This window comes from Pocillopora damicornis, chromosome 14 (assembly GCF_964200805.1).
Source record: "Pocillopora damicornis chromosome 14, jaPocDami1.2, whole genome shotgun sequence".
Classification (NCBI taxonomy): Eukaryota; Metazoa; Cnidaria; class Anthozoa; order Scleractinia; family Pocilloporidae; genus Pocillopora; species Pocillopora damicornis.
In genome coordinates, this window is record NC_142683.1 from 10,985,396 (window position 1) to 11,001,510 (window position 16,115).

General features: G+C 39.1%; 3 protein-coding genes, 3 long non-coding RNA genes and 1 pseudogene across 9 annotated transcripts in view; 4 read left to right on the forward strand and 3 right to left on the reverse strand.

Annotated features, from left to right (window-relative positions):
- LOC149034392 (uncharacterized) overlaps positions 1–16,115 on the reverse strand; it is a 382,461-nt gene that overhangs the window by 290,597 nt on the left and 75,749 nt on the right. The window lies entirely within an intron of this gene.
- The window catches only part of LOC149034408 (uncharacterized), a 193,981-nt gene that overhangs the window by 96,118 nt on the left and 81,748 nt on the right, over positions 1–16,115 (reverse strand). The gene's annotated exons all lie outside the window — the stretch shown is intronic.
- LOC149034417 (uncharacterized) lies at positions 179–5,791 on the forward strand (annotated as a pseudogene). The gene is made up of 3 exons (XR_016183176.1): positions 179–323; positions 2,750–3,041; positions 4,453–5,791. The product of XR_016183176.1 is annotated as an uncharacterized LOC149034417 (transcript).
- On the forward strand, positions 9,029–10,084 carry LOC149034418 (RING finger protein 151-like). 2 transcript variants are annotated; one of them, XM_089192954.1, is made up of 3 exons: positions 9,029–9,058; positions 9,317–9,430; positions 9,524–10,084. In XM_089192954.1, exons 2-3 carry the CDS (start codon positions 9,348–9,350, stop codon positions 10,047–10,049), a joined length of 609 nt encoding a protein of 202 aa, XP_089049080.1. In that variant the 5' UTR covers positions 9,029–9,058; positions 9,317–9,347; the 3' UTR covers positions 10,050–10,084. The 2 variants fall into 2 exon arrangements, with proteins under 2 accessions (XP_089049080.1, XP_089049081.1); XM_089192955.1 differs by lacking the exon at positions 9,029–9,058 and having other exon boundaries at positions 9,072–9,430; positions 9,524–9,725; positions 9,802–9,919.
- LOC149034419 (uncharacterized) lies at positions 9,946–11,217 on the reverse strand. Its single transcript, XR_016182874.1, has 3 exons — positions 11,168–11,217; positions 10,512–10,591; positions 9,946–10,220 (listed from the first exon to the last, which is right to left on the reverse strand). It is a non-coding gene; the product is annotated as an uncharacterized LOC149034419 (long non-coding RNA).
- LOC149034420 (uncharacterized) lies at positions 10,535–11,111 on the forward strand. Its single transcript, XM_089193780.1, has 2 exons — positions 10,535–10,695; positions 10,872–11,111. Exons 1-2 carry the CDS (start codon positions 10,606–10,608, stop codon positions 11,109–11,111), a joined length of 330 nt encoding a protein of 109 aa, XP_089049906.1. The 5' UTR covers positions 10,535–10,605.
- Positions 13,084–14,624, forward strand: LOC149034421 (uncharacterized). Its single transcript, XR_016182766.1, has 2 exons — positions 13,084–13,426; positions 13,652–14,624. It is a non-coding gene; the product is annotated as an uncharacterized LOC149034421 (long non-coding RNA).

A 16,115-nucleotide genomic window follows, 5' to 3' on the forward strand; every position in this document is an offset into this window, starting at 1 on the left:
TGTTCCTCATTATGTTGAGTTTTTTGTTCGGGTTTGCGTTCTTTGTTTTGTGACTTGTGAATTCCACAGGTCTCGCGCCGAACACAAAAGAGCTGCTATAACAGTTTCTTAGTTGAACTTCGCGCTCACTGTGAACTACGCTCTCGTAATTGAGAAGTCGTGAATCTAAATGAATTTATAGATCTACAACGGGGTCCGCGTATGAACTCGATTCAGTGGCTACAATGGCGATCTCTGTTGGCCGATTCGCTTCGGTGTGCTCAATGTAACGAGGACATGGTCCTGATACAGAGGAACGGCAATCATGTTGATGGGTACCTTTGGTAAGTCACTGAAGGGCATCTTTGAAAAATGTAAAAGGGTCCGCGCAGTGTGTATTACCTCGCTCACTCTATTGTCCTCCTCCAATCTCTCATGATTGGTATTATGGCAAACTCTATCTGCAGAAGGTAATTTAGTGTTAACAACTGAGTTGAAAACGTAAATTGGCCACCGTAACGGGTAAAAAAGCTGACGTTTCGAGCGTTAGGCCTTCGTCAGAGCGATTGGAGTTCTGCAGAACTCTGTACAGTGTAACTGCAGTGTTATTTATAAAAATATCGCCATATACCTCCCACTCCTCCAACACGAATCGAATCGAGTGAGAAGGTCTGTTATGCCCGTATGCATTTCAAATTGCGTCTCTTTTTAACTCGTGAATTGCGCGCATGCGAGTTATAGATACGATCTGGGGAATGGCATTCGCTCGCTCCGTCGCTCGCTCGATTGGTCGATTCCTGTAAACTTTTTTTAGATTTTAGGCTTTTGAGTGCATTTTATAGTTTTTGGCGAGCAATAAACAGACGAAATGGCGACCTTTGTTGCTAAAAATAGTGGTGGGGTGAAAAAGAAGCCAATGATAATCTTAAAAGACTTGATCAGCAGGGATTTGCTAAAGCAAAGGCATAGAAAAAACCAGGAAAGATTTATTACTCGACGTTTCGGGGTCATCGTGACTCCATTATCAAGAGACTAGTTTAAAAACATGCAAATAAGGAAAGGTACAAGAATAGCATAAATTAGAATGAACGGCTTAAACAAACACCTTGGCGCGGATGGAATCCGTTTGCACGTTCAGTGTTGGCTTACGCATGCGAATATACAACATTTCATTAACAAGGCATTCAAATTTGCCGTTACATTTCGCGATGACGTTGAATTGCTCGATCAAGCGTTCAGGCATTTCACTATTGTGCTGGAGGTGGTAGTGTTTGTAGATAGAAGATGATTTCCTTGTGTGCCCTTCTACGCGATCGTGTAAGTGACCACGAGTATAGCCCACATACCCTGCATCACACAGGTTACATTTAATTCATGTGGGCTATACTCGTGGTCACTTACACGATCGCGTAGAAGGGCACACAAGGAAATCATCTTCTATCTACAAACACTACCACCTCCAGCACAATAGTGAAATGCCTGAACGCTTGATCGAGCAATTCAACGTCATCGCGAAATGTAACGGCAAATTTGAATGCCTTGTTAATGAAATGTTGTATATTCGCATGCGTAAGCCAACACTGAACGTGCAAACGGATTCCATCCGCGCCAAGGTGTTTGTTTAAGCCGTTCATTCTAATTTATGCTATTCTTGTACCTTTCCTTATTTGCATGTTTTTAAACTAGTCTCTTGATAATGGAGTCACGATGACCCCGAAACGTCGAGTAATAAATCTTTCCTGGTTTTTTCTAATCTTAAAAGAGTTTTTTTTTTTCGTTTTAGTTTCAACAAGCGGCGCCAGCGAGTGGCAGGCATGCAAGGATTCACACTGAAATAACAGAACAACCTTCGTTTTTCATAAAATTGTAATTTACAATCCTTGAACTTGAAAACAATCCGAAGATTCATTGAAAATATCACTTACTGCGAAGCGCTCGGAGTTTACAGATGTTCAAAAGCTTTTTCTGTTATAGCGTGAGATTGAGGACAAAATTGATCATTACGTTTCGTCGCGTGTATTTTTCCTGTGTGAAGCAACAAAAGATGCCGGCGACTTACGAAATAACAAGTTAACACGAAAATCAAATAACACCTAAACAAACAATTTTAGCTACCGATTTTCAGTGAATTTTTAAAGAACAATTTTCTTTTAAGTTTCAAGACAATTTGAAGATTCAACATACATACAACGTACTAAAATGCGAAAGTTACACACCACAAAATTGATAAAGAGGCCTGAAATGAAATTCTATCTTGTTATTGATTATACGTTACCTAGCACGTGACTTAAATCTACCCAGGCGGAGATCCAAAATGACGGTGGCAGGCTTGGCTTAGTTACATCACTCAAAACTCATTCCCGTTTGTCTCATTTGATAAAGAGGGAATCGTTAATGTTTTCATTAAGACAGTATTGCCTTGATTTTCTAATAATTACAACGAAAGACAGTAAATTTCACTTTTCACCCACATTTACTTCCAACCTTTTCTTTTAAACCAGAAACAAAAATGATAGACGTTTAAAACACATGACATCATCCACCTTGTCAAATGTAATAGCATGATCATTTCAATTGTAACGCCTTCTTATCCCAACGTTACTTTGTTTCTTTGCTAGATTAGCGAACACTGAACTACTGCTCGTACTCTAGATATGACAATCAACCACAAAATTCCCTAAACCAGATAACATTAAACATAATCTAAAAAATCATGTGTCAGTTCACGAGTTTGCTCACAGAGCACTTTGATTGCCCTCCCTATTAATAGGCGCTGCAGCGGCTGTAAAAAGAAAAGAAGCTTGCGTACCAACAGTTTTTTCGAAGAGTTTCCCCGCGTGCCGCTGGGTACGCTGCTCCTTACAATCTACCATTTTGTCTCTGAAGATTCCCAGCGACAAACAGCGCGGAGATTAAACCTCAACCCAGGCCTGGTCTCAAAAATATACCGACGGCTGCAAGATGTGTGTTCAAGAGATCTGGACGAGAGGCCGTTCACACCATTTGGAGGACCAGGAGCCGCCGTTAAGTGTGACGAAAGCAAGTTTAATCACAAGGCTAAGGTAAGGATGCCAAGTAGATGCCAAAAGCTCCAAGAAACACTGAAAAAAAGCTGAGCATACCTTTGCAAGTTTCTCGGGAATTTTAGAAGAAATCCTAGGTGGCTCAAAACAAATTCTACAAATTATGTCCTAAATACAGCTTGGCTCGTCGCACCAGTGTTAATGAGATAATTTTTTCCTTGGCAACCATGCAACACATTCACTCGGTCCTTTAAGTGGTCACAACCGTCATATTGAAAGAACAGGAACGTAAAATCGCCTCATTCTGCCATATATGTACGCATGAATATTCTTCAAAATATTTCGGGTAGAAAAATTCTGTCGGCCAGATTAAAAGCAAAAAAGATCTCCTTCGCCACCATTGCTTTCTACGGCTTTTTCATTTTTCCTTACCTACAGTAGTTAAAAAATGGGCCAACTGACTTTGATTTCACCAAAAAATTAGAATACCTAACGAGCAGAAGCGAAAATATTCTAACATAGCAAAACTCAGAACGTTCGGCATGATTAGATTATCATCTGCGTCAGTGCGCGTCGACTGCATGCGCAAGATTTCATATGTAGCGCACGCACGTTATAATGCAGATTTGATCCTAATCTATTAGGCCGGGAGATGTTTGGCGACCAAACACGATCAAACATCGTTTGGTTACCAAACATTTTGATACTGTGTTTAGTGGCCTGACGGTGTCAAACATGTTTGAACAAGCCAAATGTTTTACAATATTTGATCAAATGCTTGTCGTCATTTAAATTTTATCAAATTCGATTAAACAAAGGTGTCGAAACGGGAAAAAGTTTGGCCACCGAGCAATGTTTGATCGCCAAACATTTCTCGTTTGGACGGGGTTTGACGAGCAGAATGGCGCGCGCGGCTGAAAACACTTTGGAGCCTCCTTAACCGTTAAGGTTAATGTGACATTGAAAAGTTTCGAAACTGATGCCCCAAAACCTGCTAAAGAATCCAGATTAGCAAGAAAGCAAGCAACCGAATGAAACTAGCATACCAAGGACGCGTACTTATTAAAACGAGGCAAAGCAAGCGAGTTAAATTATTACCTCAAGTAATCGGCAGTTAGATCATTGTTAAACGAAAATATCTGGACTCAAATAGTGTCTATTTCTGTCAGTTTATGAATGAGTACCAGTGAATGGCAAGGGTCTACTGCGATAGGCTAGCATTCCTTCCAGTGGGAGTAAAAGTACTCCGGGTTGTTTATCTGCCAGGCTGATGGGCCAATTGAATCAAACGCAAAGTAAAGCTAGCCCCATTTTCATTTACCACAACGGTAAAGGAGGATGTTCAACATTAATTTATTCCCATGTTTACCTAAAAATTTTTTGCCGCAGTAAGTTCATTCTGGTCACGGAAAAAGACGTGCAGTAATAAATCCGTACGTCTCTTTTTTAGTTCAACCGAGGAAGAAGAGCAGCCAGAGACGCGTGGGTATTTGGTATAGTCACTACCGAGTTTAGTCGAGCACGGGGTTACTTCCAGGTTGTAGAGAGACGGGATATCGCGACACTTGACCCCATAATCTCGAAGTGTATCCGACCAGGAACAGAAGTCTACACCGATGACTAGGCTTCACACAGAGGCATGGAACACCGTATAAATAACGTCGTCGTGCACCGAATCGTCGTGCATGCTCGACAATTGTTGATCCTGTTACTGGTGTCCACACACAGGAGGTAGAGTCCTGCTGGAATACTCTTAAGTTAGGGCAAAAAATACGAAGAGGTATGAAAAGAGAAGATCTTCAATCATACCTCGACGAATAGATGTGGCGTCAATGGAGAGGGGGGCCTTACAGGCAAATTATGCAAAATTTTCTGGCAATGTTGCCCTCTCTGTATGCAGTTACCAACTCAGCACTTTAATTTGTTCGTTTTAAGGCCACGGGAATCACTTGGCCTTGAATAAATTGGCAAGCTAACATTTTTCGGATCAATACCAGTATCTGGGCAACTGCCCACCTACCCCTCCCCTAACTCAACAACAGTCAATTGATAACAAGTCAGGGTTAAATGTTGGGTTAAGGGAGGGGTAGGTGGGCAGTTGCCCAGATACTGATATTGATCCCATTTTTCTTTTGCTACATCTTTCAAAACTTTTATATCTTGGCTACTTTCGATGCGACTGAGCTCAAATTTTACAAACATAGCAGACTGGTGGGAGTTTGTGGATGTCGTGTTTAGACAGATGATTTTATATGAAAACGATCAGCAAAACGGAAGCGGATTTGTTCAATTCAACGTTTGCCAAAAGTTATAATCGCTAAAATTTGCAAAATTTGACATCGGTCAGTGGTATAAAGCCTTGTAACTTTCCAAAAGCATTTTTTAGAATTACGTTTCTTTCACGATCGACACACTAGCATTTCAGCCTCCCTAGATTTCCGCCTAAGGATTTCATATACAATTTGAGTGTAAGTGGACCAAAAATAATGTAGGCGACATATTATGACTTGTTTTTAATTCGAACGAGATTCCTTATGTCAGATTTGATTTTATTACGTTTTCGCATCTTTCCTGTGATCAATGGGAAAGAAAAATGTCAAATCATATTACAAAAGACTGTGTTTGTTCATTTACGTTTTTGAGTCTTCGCAAACTAATAAATTTGATTTTCATTGTCACTCAAAAAGCAATTTTCGCATAACTCAATCATGATATCCAGTGATCCAGCGGTACCTGTTAAATGTTTTACTTACGACTATTCCATGTTTAATAAAATCTAAAAAACCAAACGTAGCCCCCATGTACGTTTACAGAAGGTCATATCCAAAGCGCTGCTCCTCGATGGACGGCCGTAGGAGGAACTCCAAAAACGATTTGCATATGAATCGAAGATACCGCGGAATTCCAAAAGAAACGCCCTCCCCGAAAATAACTGTTCACCGAAGTAACGTTAATTTTTTACCTTTCTATTGAACCCCGAAAGTAGCCGTCCCCCCCGAAAGTAGCGGCCCTTTGAAGATTTACACTCGACTACAGTAAATTGATATAAGATCAATTCAAAGATCACTGGACAACCCTGAAGTACTCCAAAGCTATACCAATATAACGTTATTGGTTTTAAGGCACACTATTCTTAAAAACAAGATGATTTCAAATACGCACAGAGCTCCTGAAGCGGATTTAATAAGACATTTTTTTTCAGACAGGCGCATGCTAAAATTTAGCCAAGATAACAAATATGAGAAAATTTGCACAGATCTATTTGAAGAAAGGATTATTTTAAAAGAAAACGCTTTAAGATCAAAGTTTCTGAACTTGTTTGTCATTTCATGAAACCCTAGGTGGCTAAACGTCTCTACAGTTTAGTTTGCTACTGGTTCTGCTGAGTTTGTAGAAATGCTTTTCCAGTCCAAAAACCCGTTGATGATAACATGATGTCTCTTTTTTGTCTGCCGCGGGCGTCTTATCTGCTACCTCCCATGCCCGAGGTGCTATAAACACAACAAGAAGAAGCCTTTTAGTATTGATCTTTAAATACAGTAGTAAGTATTAAGGATGACTAACCCTTCCCCAACCCTATCACATATCGGTGTTCCAAAACAGAACTTTTTTCTTCAGTGAACACTTTCTTTAGTTCCAATAAATTTGTATGCAACGTGAGTGGTAACGCTCTTTAAGATTTCAAGTAGGAGGCTTTCCTTGCGAGCTCAGACATCTCTTACAGAAACCAGAATAAAGTTATAAAGGGAGTGAGTTTTTAGAGAAACTGTGGTGTTGCGTCGGTGGGAGAGTATAGCAGGTGCTGTAGTGTTAACAACTGAGTTGAAAACGTAAATTAGCCACCGTAAAGGGTAAAAAAGCTGACGTTTCGAGCGTTAGCCCTTCGCCCTTCGCCCTGACGATAATTTACAATACAATGCATGTGTACTACAATAAACCTTATTCAAACATGGTGAGGTTTAAAGCTGCAAGCTTGTGGGAACGTGTAGAAAATAAAGTAAACAAAAAAAAGAAAAAAATTGTCACCATGGAAACCATAGGACACATCCAGTCGTGCCTCCAAAATCGAAAACTAAATCAGTATTATGGTGGGACGGGAAAATATTTAGCTCGAAGTCATGACGTACGGACCGAACGCAACGAGGTCCGTGTCTCATGATCGAGAGCCAAATATTTTCCCGTCCGGCCCGGGCACACTCAGCTACACGAGCACAAAAAGGAAATTCTGAAATTTAAACTTTTCCCTTACTTTTTTTTCAGAGGGCACGGTAACGAATCCTGTAGTCTGATTGGTTCTTTACCCGGTCAGTATTTTCTTATCTCTGCCCACGGGCCACGGTGACGCTTTCGTGAATCGCTGAGTACATCCCAAATTTCGTTGCCATTTTTATAAATATATCTCGCTTTTCCGTCTGGGTAGTATTTTTAGGCAGACACGTCGGTCACTACCTCAAGCCGATAAATAACTTATGAATCCTCTCTTTTCTCTCTCTCAAATCACTTTGGTTGACAGAAAAATATTGGTTTCAGAATGAATTTGTATAAGCAATAGTGTCATTACGTTGGTTGACAAGCGGCATAAAAACCGTCAGCAGTTAATTTTAATCGTTCACAAAAAGTAACCAAAAAGTTAAAACGTGAGGTATTTGATTACAGTTAAACTGAACGGTGGAATTTTCATTCATTTAATATCTGAATTTTCTCAAACAATTTGTTCGTAGCGAAAGAGCGAGCGAAGTTTTAAATTCAGTTCTACAACAAATATACGCTCTGTGTGAGTCTTTCCGAGTCCGTTCAATTTGGACATTTGTACCGTAAATTGCACAACAGAAACTGAAGGAATTTATTGAGAGAATGCCGCATTAAATCCCCTTGGAGTGTGCCATTCGAATTTAGTTTTTGTGGAGGAAAGACCAGATTTACACACGACATGTCAGCAAACAAATGAGCAAACTCGCACAACTTCAAAATTTAAGAATTTGTTCATGCTTAGCGTGCGTATATCGAGTTATGGATACACGCGTAGAAGTTTGGAGAGCACGACGAAAAATGCGTAAGAGTAGCTGGAGGCGCAGCAAAGAGCAACTCTAGCTTTTTGAGAGCTCTCCAAACTTCCCAAGTGCATCCATAACTCAACTGATATACGCACAGCTAAAAGCATGACCAAATTCTTTTATAACAGAGCAAAAACAAAAATCTGCGCGAAGAAACCTTTTATTGTGATAGAGTGCAATTGTGATTGTTCTGGTTTTGGTAAATTTCCAATTAACTGTATACTTTATTCCCCAGGTTGAACAAATTTACAAACGACAGTAAAAAACGGAAATTTTACCTTTGAATGTTGTTTATGACCAATTGGTGACTATTTTTTATTCCCAGTGAATGTCTGTCTTTCGGCCAAAATTTGCTGCAGCTGGTCTTACGACAAATTTGCGAAACGTACAACTTGCGAGTTTTTTTCGGCTTTATTTCTGTTGCTTGTTGGATCAAGACCCAAACGGTAAATGCCGATAGAAAAATTGGCCAGTTCTTCTCTGGTTTCTTCCATATTTCAAAGAGAAGGAAAACTGCACCGCAGCTTAACAGGATGGAAACTCTGAAGCCAGGTAAAAAAAATGCTCACGTCATCTTATTTACGCACGGGCGTTAAATATGAAGGACCAAGCCGACTAGACAAAGCATCCCATTTACTTCACGACCTTACTGAACAATTCAGTGTTAAGCGTAGCAATTACCGCCGATACTAGAACCTAAATAAAGGAAATTAATTAACTGCACAACGGAAATGTTGACCTTTAAAAGCTAATCATACTCTCGTTGTAATCTGAGGTTAATTGAGCAGCTTATACTATAAAGAAGGAAAATTTTACTGTGACAGGCCGTCATCGAAGATCTCATATTCCGTAAAATGCCTCATCAAAAGGGATTGATAATTTCTTATTTTCTTATTTTGACGACGTCACGTGACTGAAACTCTTTCGAGCCTTTAGTGTGGTGTCCCCTCCGTGAAAATGTTATTATTACAAAGGAAGACATCAATAATGGAGCAGGTTTAGGTAAGAGACTAAGGAACCCCTTAACGTGACGACCTAAATATGAAGGACTAAGCCGACTAGACAAAGCATCCCATTAAATTCACGACCTTACTGAAGATTTCAATAATAAGGGTACCAATTACCGCCAATACCAGAACCTAAACAAAGGAAATTAATTTATTAACCGCACAACGGAAATATTGACCTTTAAAAATCACACCGTTGTCATCAGAGGTTATTTGAGCAGCTTACACTGACAAGGAAACTTTATTATGACAGACCGTGATCGAAAATCCTTTAGTCCGTAACAATGTCTCATCAAAAGACCGAAGTGGTTTCCAAGTCCAACGAATTAACTTTTCTGAGGACAGTGGATTTGGAATGCTGTATTTGGTGAGTTGAATATCATTGCTGGCTGTCATATTTTGCCATCGTTTTTTTTACCGCTCATTTCCAGTGCTATTATACCGCCACATTCCTTTTCAGTTATAGCATCGTGTCAAGGCCCGTTACCCTTGCCTGTGGGCACTCTGGCTGCAAAAATTGTATGGAAACTTGGGCAGAATCGACAGCCACACCGTTGTGTCCCCAGTGTCGGGCAACGTTCCGAAAAGAAGAGCTAGGGTTAAATGTGGCAATGGATAAGGCGACCCGAGATTTGCCTGTTAAATGTAACAGCCAAGGCTGCCAGTGGAAGGGCAACTATAGCGATGCCAACGATCACCTCAGACATTGCCCAAAAGTACGAGAGAGGTGCCCCAACGAAGGATGCCAGCACGTGGCGGCACAGGAAGAAATGACAGCACACGCTTGCCCAAAAGAAAGGATCGCATGTTCAGGATGCCACCTGAGCGTAACCAGGGAAAAACTACAATTCCACCGTACATCTTTATGCAGAAACTCTGCAGTTCTATGCCCCTTGAGATGTGGAGCATCATTACCACGGTATGTTGTATTGATTAGGATAATTCAGCATTGCGATATTTTGGTGTTAGGCGATTGTCATAAGTGAAGTATTTTTCGGTAATTTTTAGCATGAATTGCAGTATTGCTGTATTCTCTTATCATTTCAATCGTCAATAGCAGGTGACAAACTTATCCTTCGTGTTATCCTAATCGAGGACTACGAGCAGTCCTAACTTGTGTCTTTTGCCACGCGATCAGCTGCATTCCTTAAAAATAACTGACAGAGAGGAATTAAATTTCATGAGCAAGAAACGATTTGAGAAACAGAAATAATGCCTATTTTTCAGTGGGGATCTAAGAGAGGGGCCTAGTGATACTTCCAATTACTTTAAGTCCCCCCGACCACCGCTCTCCCCAAAGCCCCAAAGTTTATATCAAGGTCAATTAATCTACAGAGCCAATTGGCGTGACCCTTGAGGTGTCATACTTTTCCCACTTTTTTTTTTATCAAACCACTGTTGGAATATATGATACCAGTCAAAATGGAAGATCTAGAACTAACACATACCTCTTTTTGAATTGTAGAATGAACATCAACCTACATCTACACAAATGCCCAGAGAAGGCTTCAATGTGCCAAGTACCTGGCTTCAAAGAAGGACATGAATGTCCATTTGAAGGAGGCAAGCACCTCGCATTTTGCCCTCCAATCAGGAGAAATCAAACGACTGCGAGGAATAATATACTACAAGGTAAGCTGCCTTTTCACCAACCTAAAAATCAATAAACACGCACTCTTTTAAATGCCAAAACCAGCGAAGTATGTGGAAAAAAGGATGGCAACTGTTGCATTTACCTTCAAAATCTTACATTGAAAATCTTTTTCTGGTGCATTTCATAATATCCATAAAATCCATTTCTGTTTTAGAAATGCAACATAGAACCCATAGAGCCCAAAGTGGAAAGGGTTGTCTCCTTTTGCTGGAGAATTCCAAATTTTGTGGAGAGCAGGAGACAACAAGCTTCAGATGCCATTGGAGACAAGCCCCTAACAAGTGGGCCATTTATAGATGACAACTGCAGATGGAGAGGACTGTACTCCGGACAACAAAAATTGTTTCTGCAGCTGCTCTCAGCATCCCTTCCTGTTACTGGGGAAATTCAGTAAGAACTTTAATTATTTCATGCACAGTGTTTGTGAGTGCACTTAAAGGAAAATGCTACCTTTGCCTTCTTTCATGTCCCAAGAGTGACCAACACTATTTTCATCACAAGTCGAATTATACTAAACCAGGAGAAAAGGTTATGAGAATTTGTTCATAGATTGCCAAAGGGAAATTGATATTATGTTTGAAAAAAATCACCTTTATAACTAAGGGGGCTTTAGAAGAAATGATGCAAAACACTAAATTTGCTGTCTGTGTGTTGCATGAAAAAAACATTTCATTGTACCTATTTGTGTATGTACTACTTCAACTTGTATTAATTTCATTAACAGGTCATAAAATGTTCAATTCAGTTATTAAAAAAAGTCAACTGGCATTTTTATTAACCTCTTACTTAACAGTCATTAATGTCTTGCTTATTTTTTTGTTATGACTGCAAATTAAGAATATGGTTTTTTGCAGTCTATAAAGAGGGTTAGGTCAGGCCGTTTAAAAACTAAGGTTAAATCAACAAGCATTGATTATTTTGTTAAAAGTGAACTGTTGCAGTTTTTTAATAGCTTTTAGAGTTGATTAGATTGGTGGATCTATCAACACATTAATAACTAAGATTTTCATATTTCACATGAGTTCTGTTCCTTTTCCTAGTTACAAACGACCAATTAAAATAGAAACACGAAAGTGTATTGAGCTTATATAATAAAAATAGAATGTTTGTATTGTTGCATGTTGTTATGCATACTTTTTTGAGGGGTAAACGTGGGGTTGGAAAAATGGAGGTAGACACTTTCTTATTACACTACTGAGATTTAAAATAACCGAGAAACGTACACTCCAGGATTGAGCTTAAGTTTGAAACTGAACAAAACGTTATTAAAAACCATGAACCGGCAAGTCGGAACACCCTCCCGTAAAGAGCCAATACTCACCTTAGTGTCACCTCCTTCAAGTCCTTACCAAGATAAATCATTCTTTGCTCTTCTTATTTTCTTTCGAATTCGACCGAAAACATACTCCTAAAAAGTCCCGAATTCACGAACTAGACTCGACAAATTTGCCAGAAACATGGCCACTCTCGCTCGTCCCATGCTCCCTCCCAAGTCTTGGTACCAGATTACCTCTCATTTGCTGAATGAAGATTAAACCGAGCTCGATACCAAATCGAGCTCAATATAAAACCTATAGAATGCGAGGCAAACCGTGCTCGATAGAATACGTGGCAAACCGAGCTCGATAAAAATAACTGAGGTCGATAAGAGCAGATTGAGTTCGTCGAGCTCGTCTTTTTAATCGAGCACGATATAGTGGAATCGAGCTCGAATAGAATTGACTGCATTTCGAGCTCGTTGAACCGAGGTTGGTTTGAAATGGTACTCGAATTGCTATTCGAGTACGGTGAACATGAATCGAGCTCGGTTGCCCAGATACTAAATGTGGTCCGATTATTCTAAACAAAAAGGGGCAAGTTATCTTTATCAGTAAAAAGGCTCCAGAAAAAATACGTTTGCATAACGGTAAGACATATCCACGCTGCAATAGCGGCCCCGTTATCATGGGGATTACTGGAAAATTCGAACCATGTTTTTCAGACATATCATTTTACGAAAAGTAAAGTGAAGTGTAGTGGCGGCGTAGCAACGGTAGTCAAGGAATTGGTCACGTGAGTGAAAACGATCTTAGTTCAACCCGGGATAGAGTGACACGCGAGTGCCACACGAGCGAAGATGTGCGAGTAGCGAGGGCATTGGCCCGAGATGAAATTGAATCTTTTCTCGTTGGTGAATGGTGCAGTGTGCTCAACATGATCTCGAGACCGAAATTACGATTATCGTTATTTCTAAATTGGCACCAAATTTATGGATATAGTAATTTCGTGGCACTCTTTACCAATCCTCTTTACACGTGTTAAATAAAGAGAAGGACTCGGTTCCACTGTCTTACAACATTCAAGATGGCGGAGGAAAGGGGTAAATGTGCGTTCAGTTGTGATCAGCATGATCTCGACACCAAAATAACGATTACCGTTATTTCTAGATTGGCCCTGAAATAACGAATATCATAATTTCAGTGCATGTCTGAGACCTTCGGGCTCGAAGCTTGGGAACTAGTATTCAGGGAAAGATAAAATGGCGGCTTACGGCGGCGAAGGAAATTTCAGTAGTTTAATATTTAGCGTGAAAAGGCTTGGGTGTTGTGATCTGGTTCTCAAGTAAAAAAAAAATCACGGTCTGCAATGGCCCTACCACCTTTTGAACAACAAGAAAACATTGAAACGGTGGTAAAAAGCAGCAAGTTTCGAAGTCTAAACGAAAGATGGGTAAGCTGAGTTTCAGTCAAATATCATGACATTTGGGATGTAATTTCGATACCGAATAAATAGTTCTACATGGTTATACACGCATAGGATTCTGTTGTGTTCACGTGAAGGCCATTTCAGCCATTCCTGCCACTTGTAAGTGGTAGGAAATAAAAGATACGTATAGTTGTTTCGTATTGAAGCCCTGTGAAATCAAAAATTTGATTTATTTCTTCTTTGTTTTAGGTGGTCATTATCCATTACTTTTGGAAGTCGATGCTGATGAGAAAGAAAAAATGTTTATGATTATTTCTTCTCTCGAACATTTTACTATTTAGGTACCAAATAATACTGAAGATCGTTGCATCCATTATGAAAAAATTACCCCTGATTGCTTTGTCAACTGGAATGTATAATGTAATATACCTTGTGATTTGTGGGATTTTCACAAGTAAACTAGAAATACTTGAAGAGGGTAATGATGTACTTAATGCAGAGCATTTGGTACAAAGTCTGCTTTGCTGTAATCTACCTGAAGGTGCTTTTTATATGCTAGTAACACTTGCACAGCCCAGTCAAAATGTTTTTGAGTAGTAGAAAAGCTGGCCAAACCTCTTCCTGAAAAGCAGTCTGAAAAATGTGAAGTTAGCGGAAGGTACTTCATTGTAGGCGGCCAAATTGTAAGCTGCCAGCCCATTTTGAGTGAGCAGTAAAACTCAAGATTGGCTATTTTAGCTAATTTTATTGAGAACCAAATTCCCAGCAACGGGCACAATTTTACTGGGCTATTTGTTATTTAACTACTTAGTAATATTCTTATTAAAATTTACTGCATTCCTTTCTAATAATTTGCTGTTGATTGTATGCTGTATATAGCTTATGATTTGTGTGATTTTCACAAGTAAATTAGAAATACCTGAAGATGGTAATGATGTACTAGATAATGTACTTGATGCAAAGCTATTTTGGTGCAAAGTGTGTGCCTTGTCTGTAGGTGATTTTGCATGCTAATAAGACTTGTAATTCAAATAATACACATCAGCTGGAGTGGGAATATTAAAAGAAAAATAATAATATTTAGCTATACCAAGTTCTGGTTTTATGTCCAAAGTGTGTGCCTTGTCCATAGGTGATTTTGCATGCTAATAAGACTTGTAATTCAAATAATACACATCAGCTGGAGTGGGAATATTAAAAGAAAAATAATAATATTTAGCTATACCAAGTTCTGGTTTTATGTCCAAATTAAGCACTTAGTTGAAGATCACTGCACTGCTCAGGTCCAGAAGGCTGAAAGAGTACTGTCTGCTGTTAGTTTGATTTTTGTCATTTCTATTGATTTATTTTATTTATCAATGTTTCTTTGAATTGTAATTCATTGATCTCTTTCAATAGTGCAGGTTCGCTCATGTAACCTAATCTCCCACTTATGTATGTATGTATGGATGAGCTCAGTCGAAATGTTTTTGAGTGGAAGGCAAGCTGGTGATAGTAATAGGCAGCAGAGGCTGAACCTTGTCTTGAATGGAAGTGTGAAAAGTGTGAAGTTAGCGGCAGCTATATTGTGGCAGGCAGCCAAATTGTCAGCTGTGACACATTTTGACTGGGCTGATTGTGTGTAGTATATATGTGCACTTCTTTTAGGGTGTTAAACAGGTTAAAGTACCAAGAAATCCTCTGTGATAACTTGATAATTCAAGATGTAAAAATTTTAAATAATAAGGTAAAGCTTGATCATTCTTAAGAGTTTCCATTTGTTCTGGAAATTTGGGGGAGGGTCAGGGAAGCATTATTTATACATAAATAATGTACATAAAAAGTAAAAAAAAAGGCCCAAGGTAAAATCCCAATTTGTTTTAAGAGTTAATTTTATTAAGAGAAAACCCTGGATATAGCTTGGGATTTGTGTGATTTTCAAAAATTGTTAGGAACCTTGTTAATTTTCAGCTTCAAGAACACAAGTACATAATCTTTAGTGCAGCCCTCTTTTCTCCCCGCCATTATTCTAATTTTTTTATCAAGTTTCCTTTTTCTTGTGTTCAATTAATTTATTGTCTTTACAGGTGAAATTTTAATATCTGCTAGCACAATTATCTCTGCTAAGAGTGTCTACCATCACTCTTGCCGGTCTCAAGCCCAAAACGCTGCAAACTAGCTGAAACTACATGTATTTCGTAAAATTGCAATGAAATCTATCTAAAAACACCAAAATCCGGCAGAACGCACGAGTTTTTGCCAAATTTTACGCAAAAGTTGACAAAAGCGCTCAATTCGACCTGAAAAACACCTTTTTTTTGTGTGCAAAAATCAGCCTATTTTACATTCAAAAGCACGATGTCTTTAACAAAATAGGGATACAATCCATGTGAAAACACTTATTCCAGCTAAAACGCAGTGTTCTCAGTAAAATTTGGGGAAAAAACGCGTAAAAACCGTCAGAAACACGACAAATTGGGCTGATTTTACCCACTTTTTGTGTAAATAGCTGCCAAAACCCTCTAAACTAGCTGGAACTACATGTTTTTCACAAGATCGCCATAAAATCTTGAAACGTTGCTTTAGGGACCTTTATACCTCCAAAACGAGTTTTTACTTTAAAAAAAAATGGAATGAACAAAGATGTTAAAGGGGAAAAAGCTGTGAGAAAGGAGAAGTTTAGTGTTGCTGTTTGATATGCCGCCCAGATATATCAATTTATTAATTTAACGCC

What these genes read in the sequence shown, in the direction of transcription:
- LOC149034418 (XM_089192954.1), top strand. Translation starts at nt 9,348, where the DNA reads ATGTCTCATCAAAAGACCGAAGTGGTTTCCAAGTCCAACGAATTAACT. An exon ending in GATTTGGAATGCTGTATTTG is followed by an intron (nt 9,431 to 9,523) that starts GTGAGTTGAATA and finishes ATTCCTTTTCAG; the next exon opens with TTATAGCATCGTGTCAAGGC.
- LOC149034420 (XM_089193780.1), top strand. Translation starts at nt 10,606, where the DNA reads ATGAATGTCCATTTGAAGGAGGCAAGCACCTCGCATTTTGCCCTCCAA. An exon ending in GAGGAATAATATACTACAAG is followed by an intron (nt 10,696 to 10,871) that starts GTAAGCTGCCTT and finishes TTTCTGTTTTAG; the next exon opens with AAATGCAACATAGAACCCAT.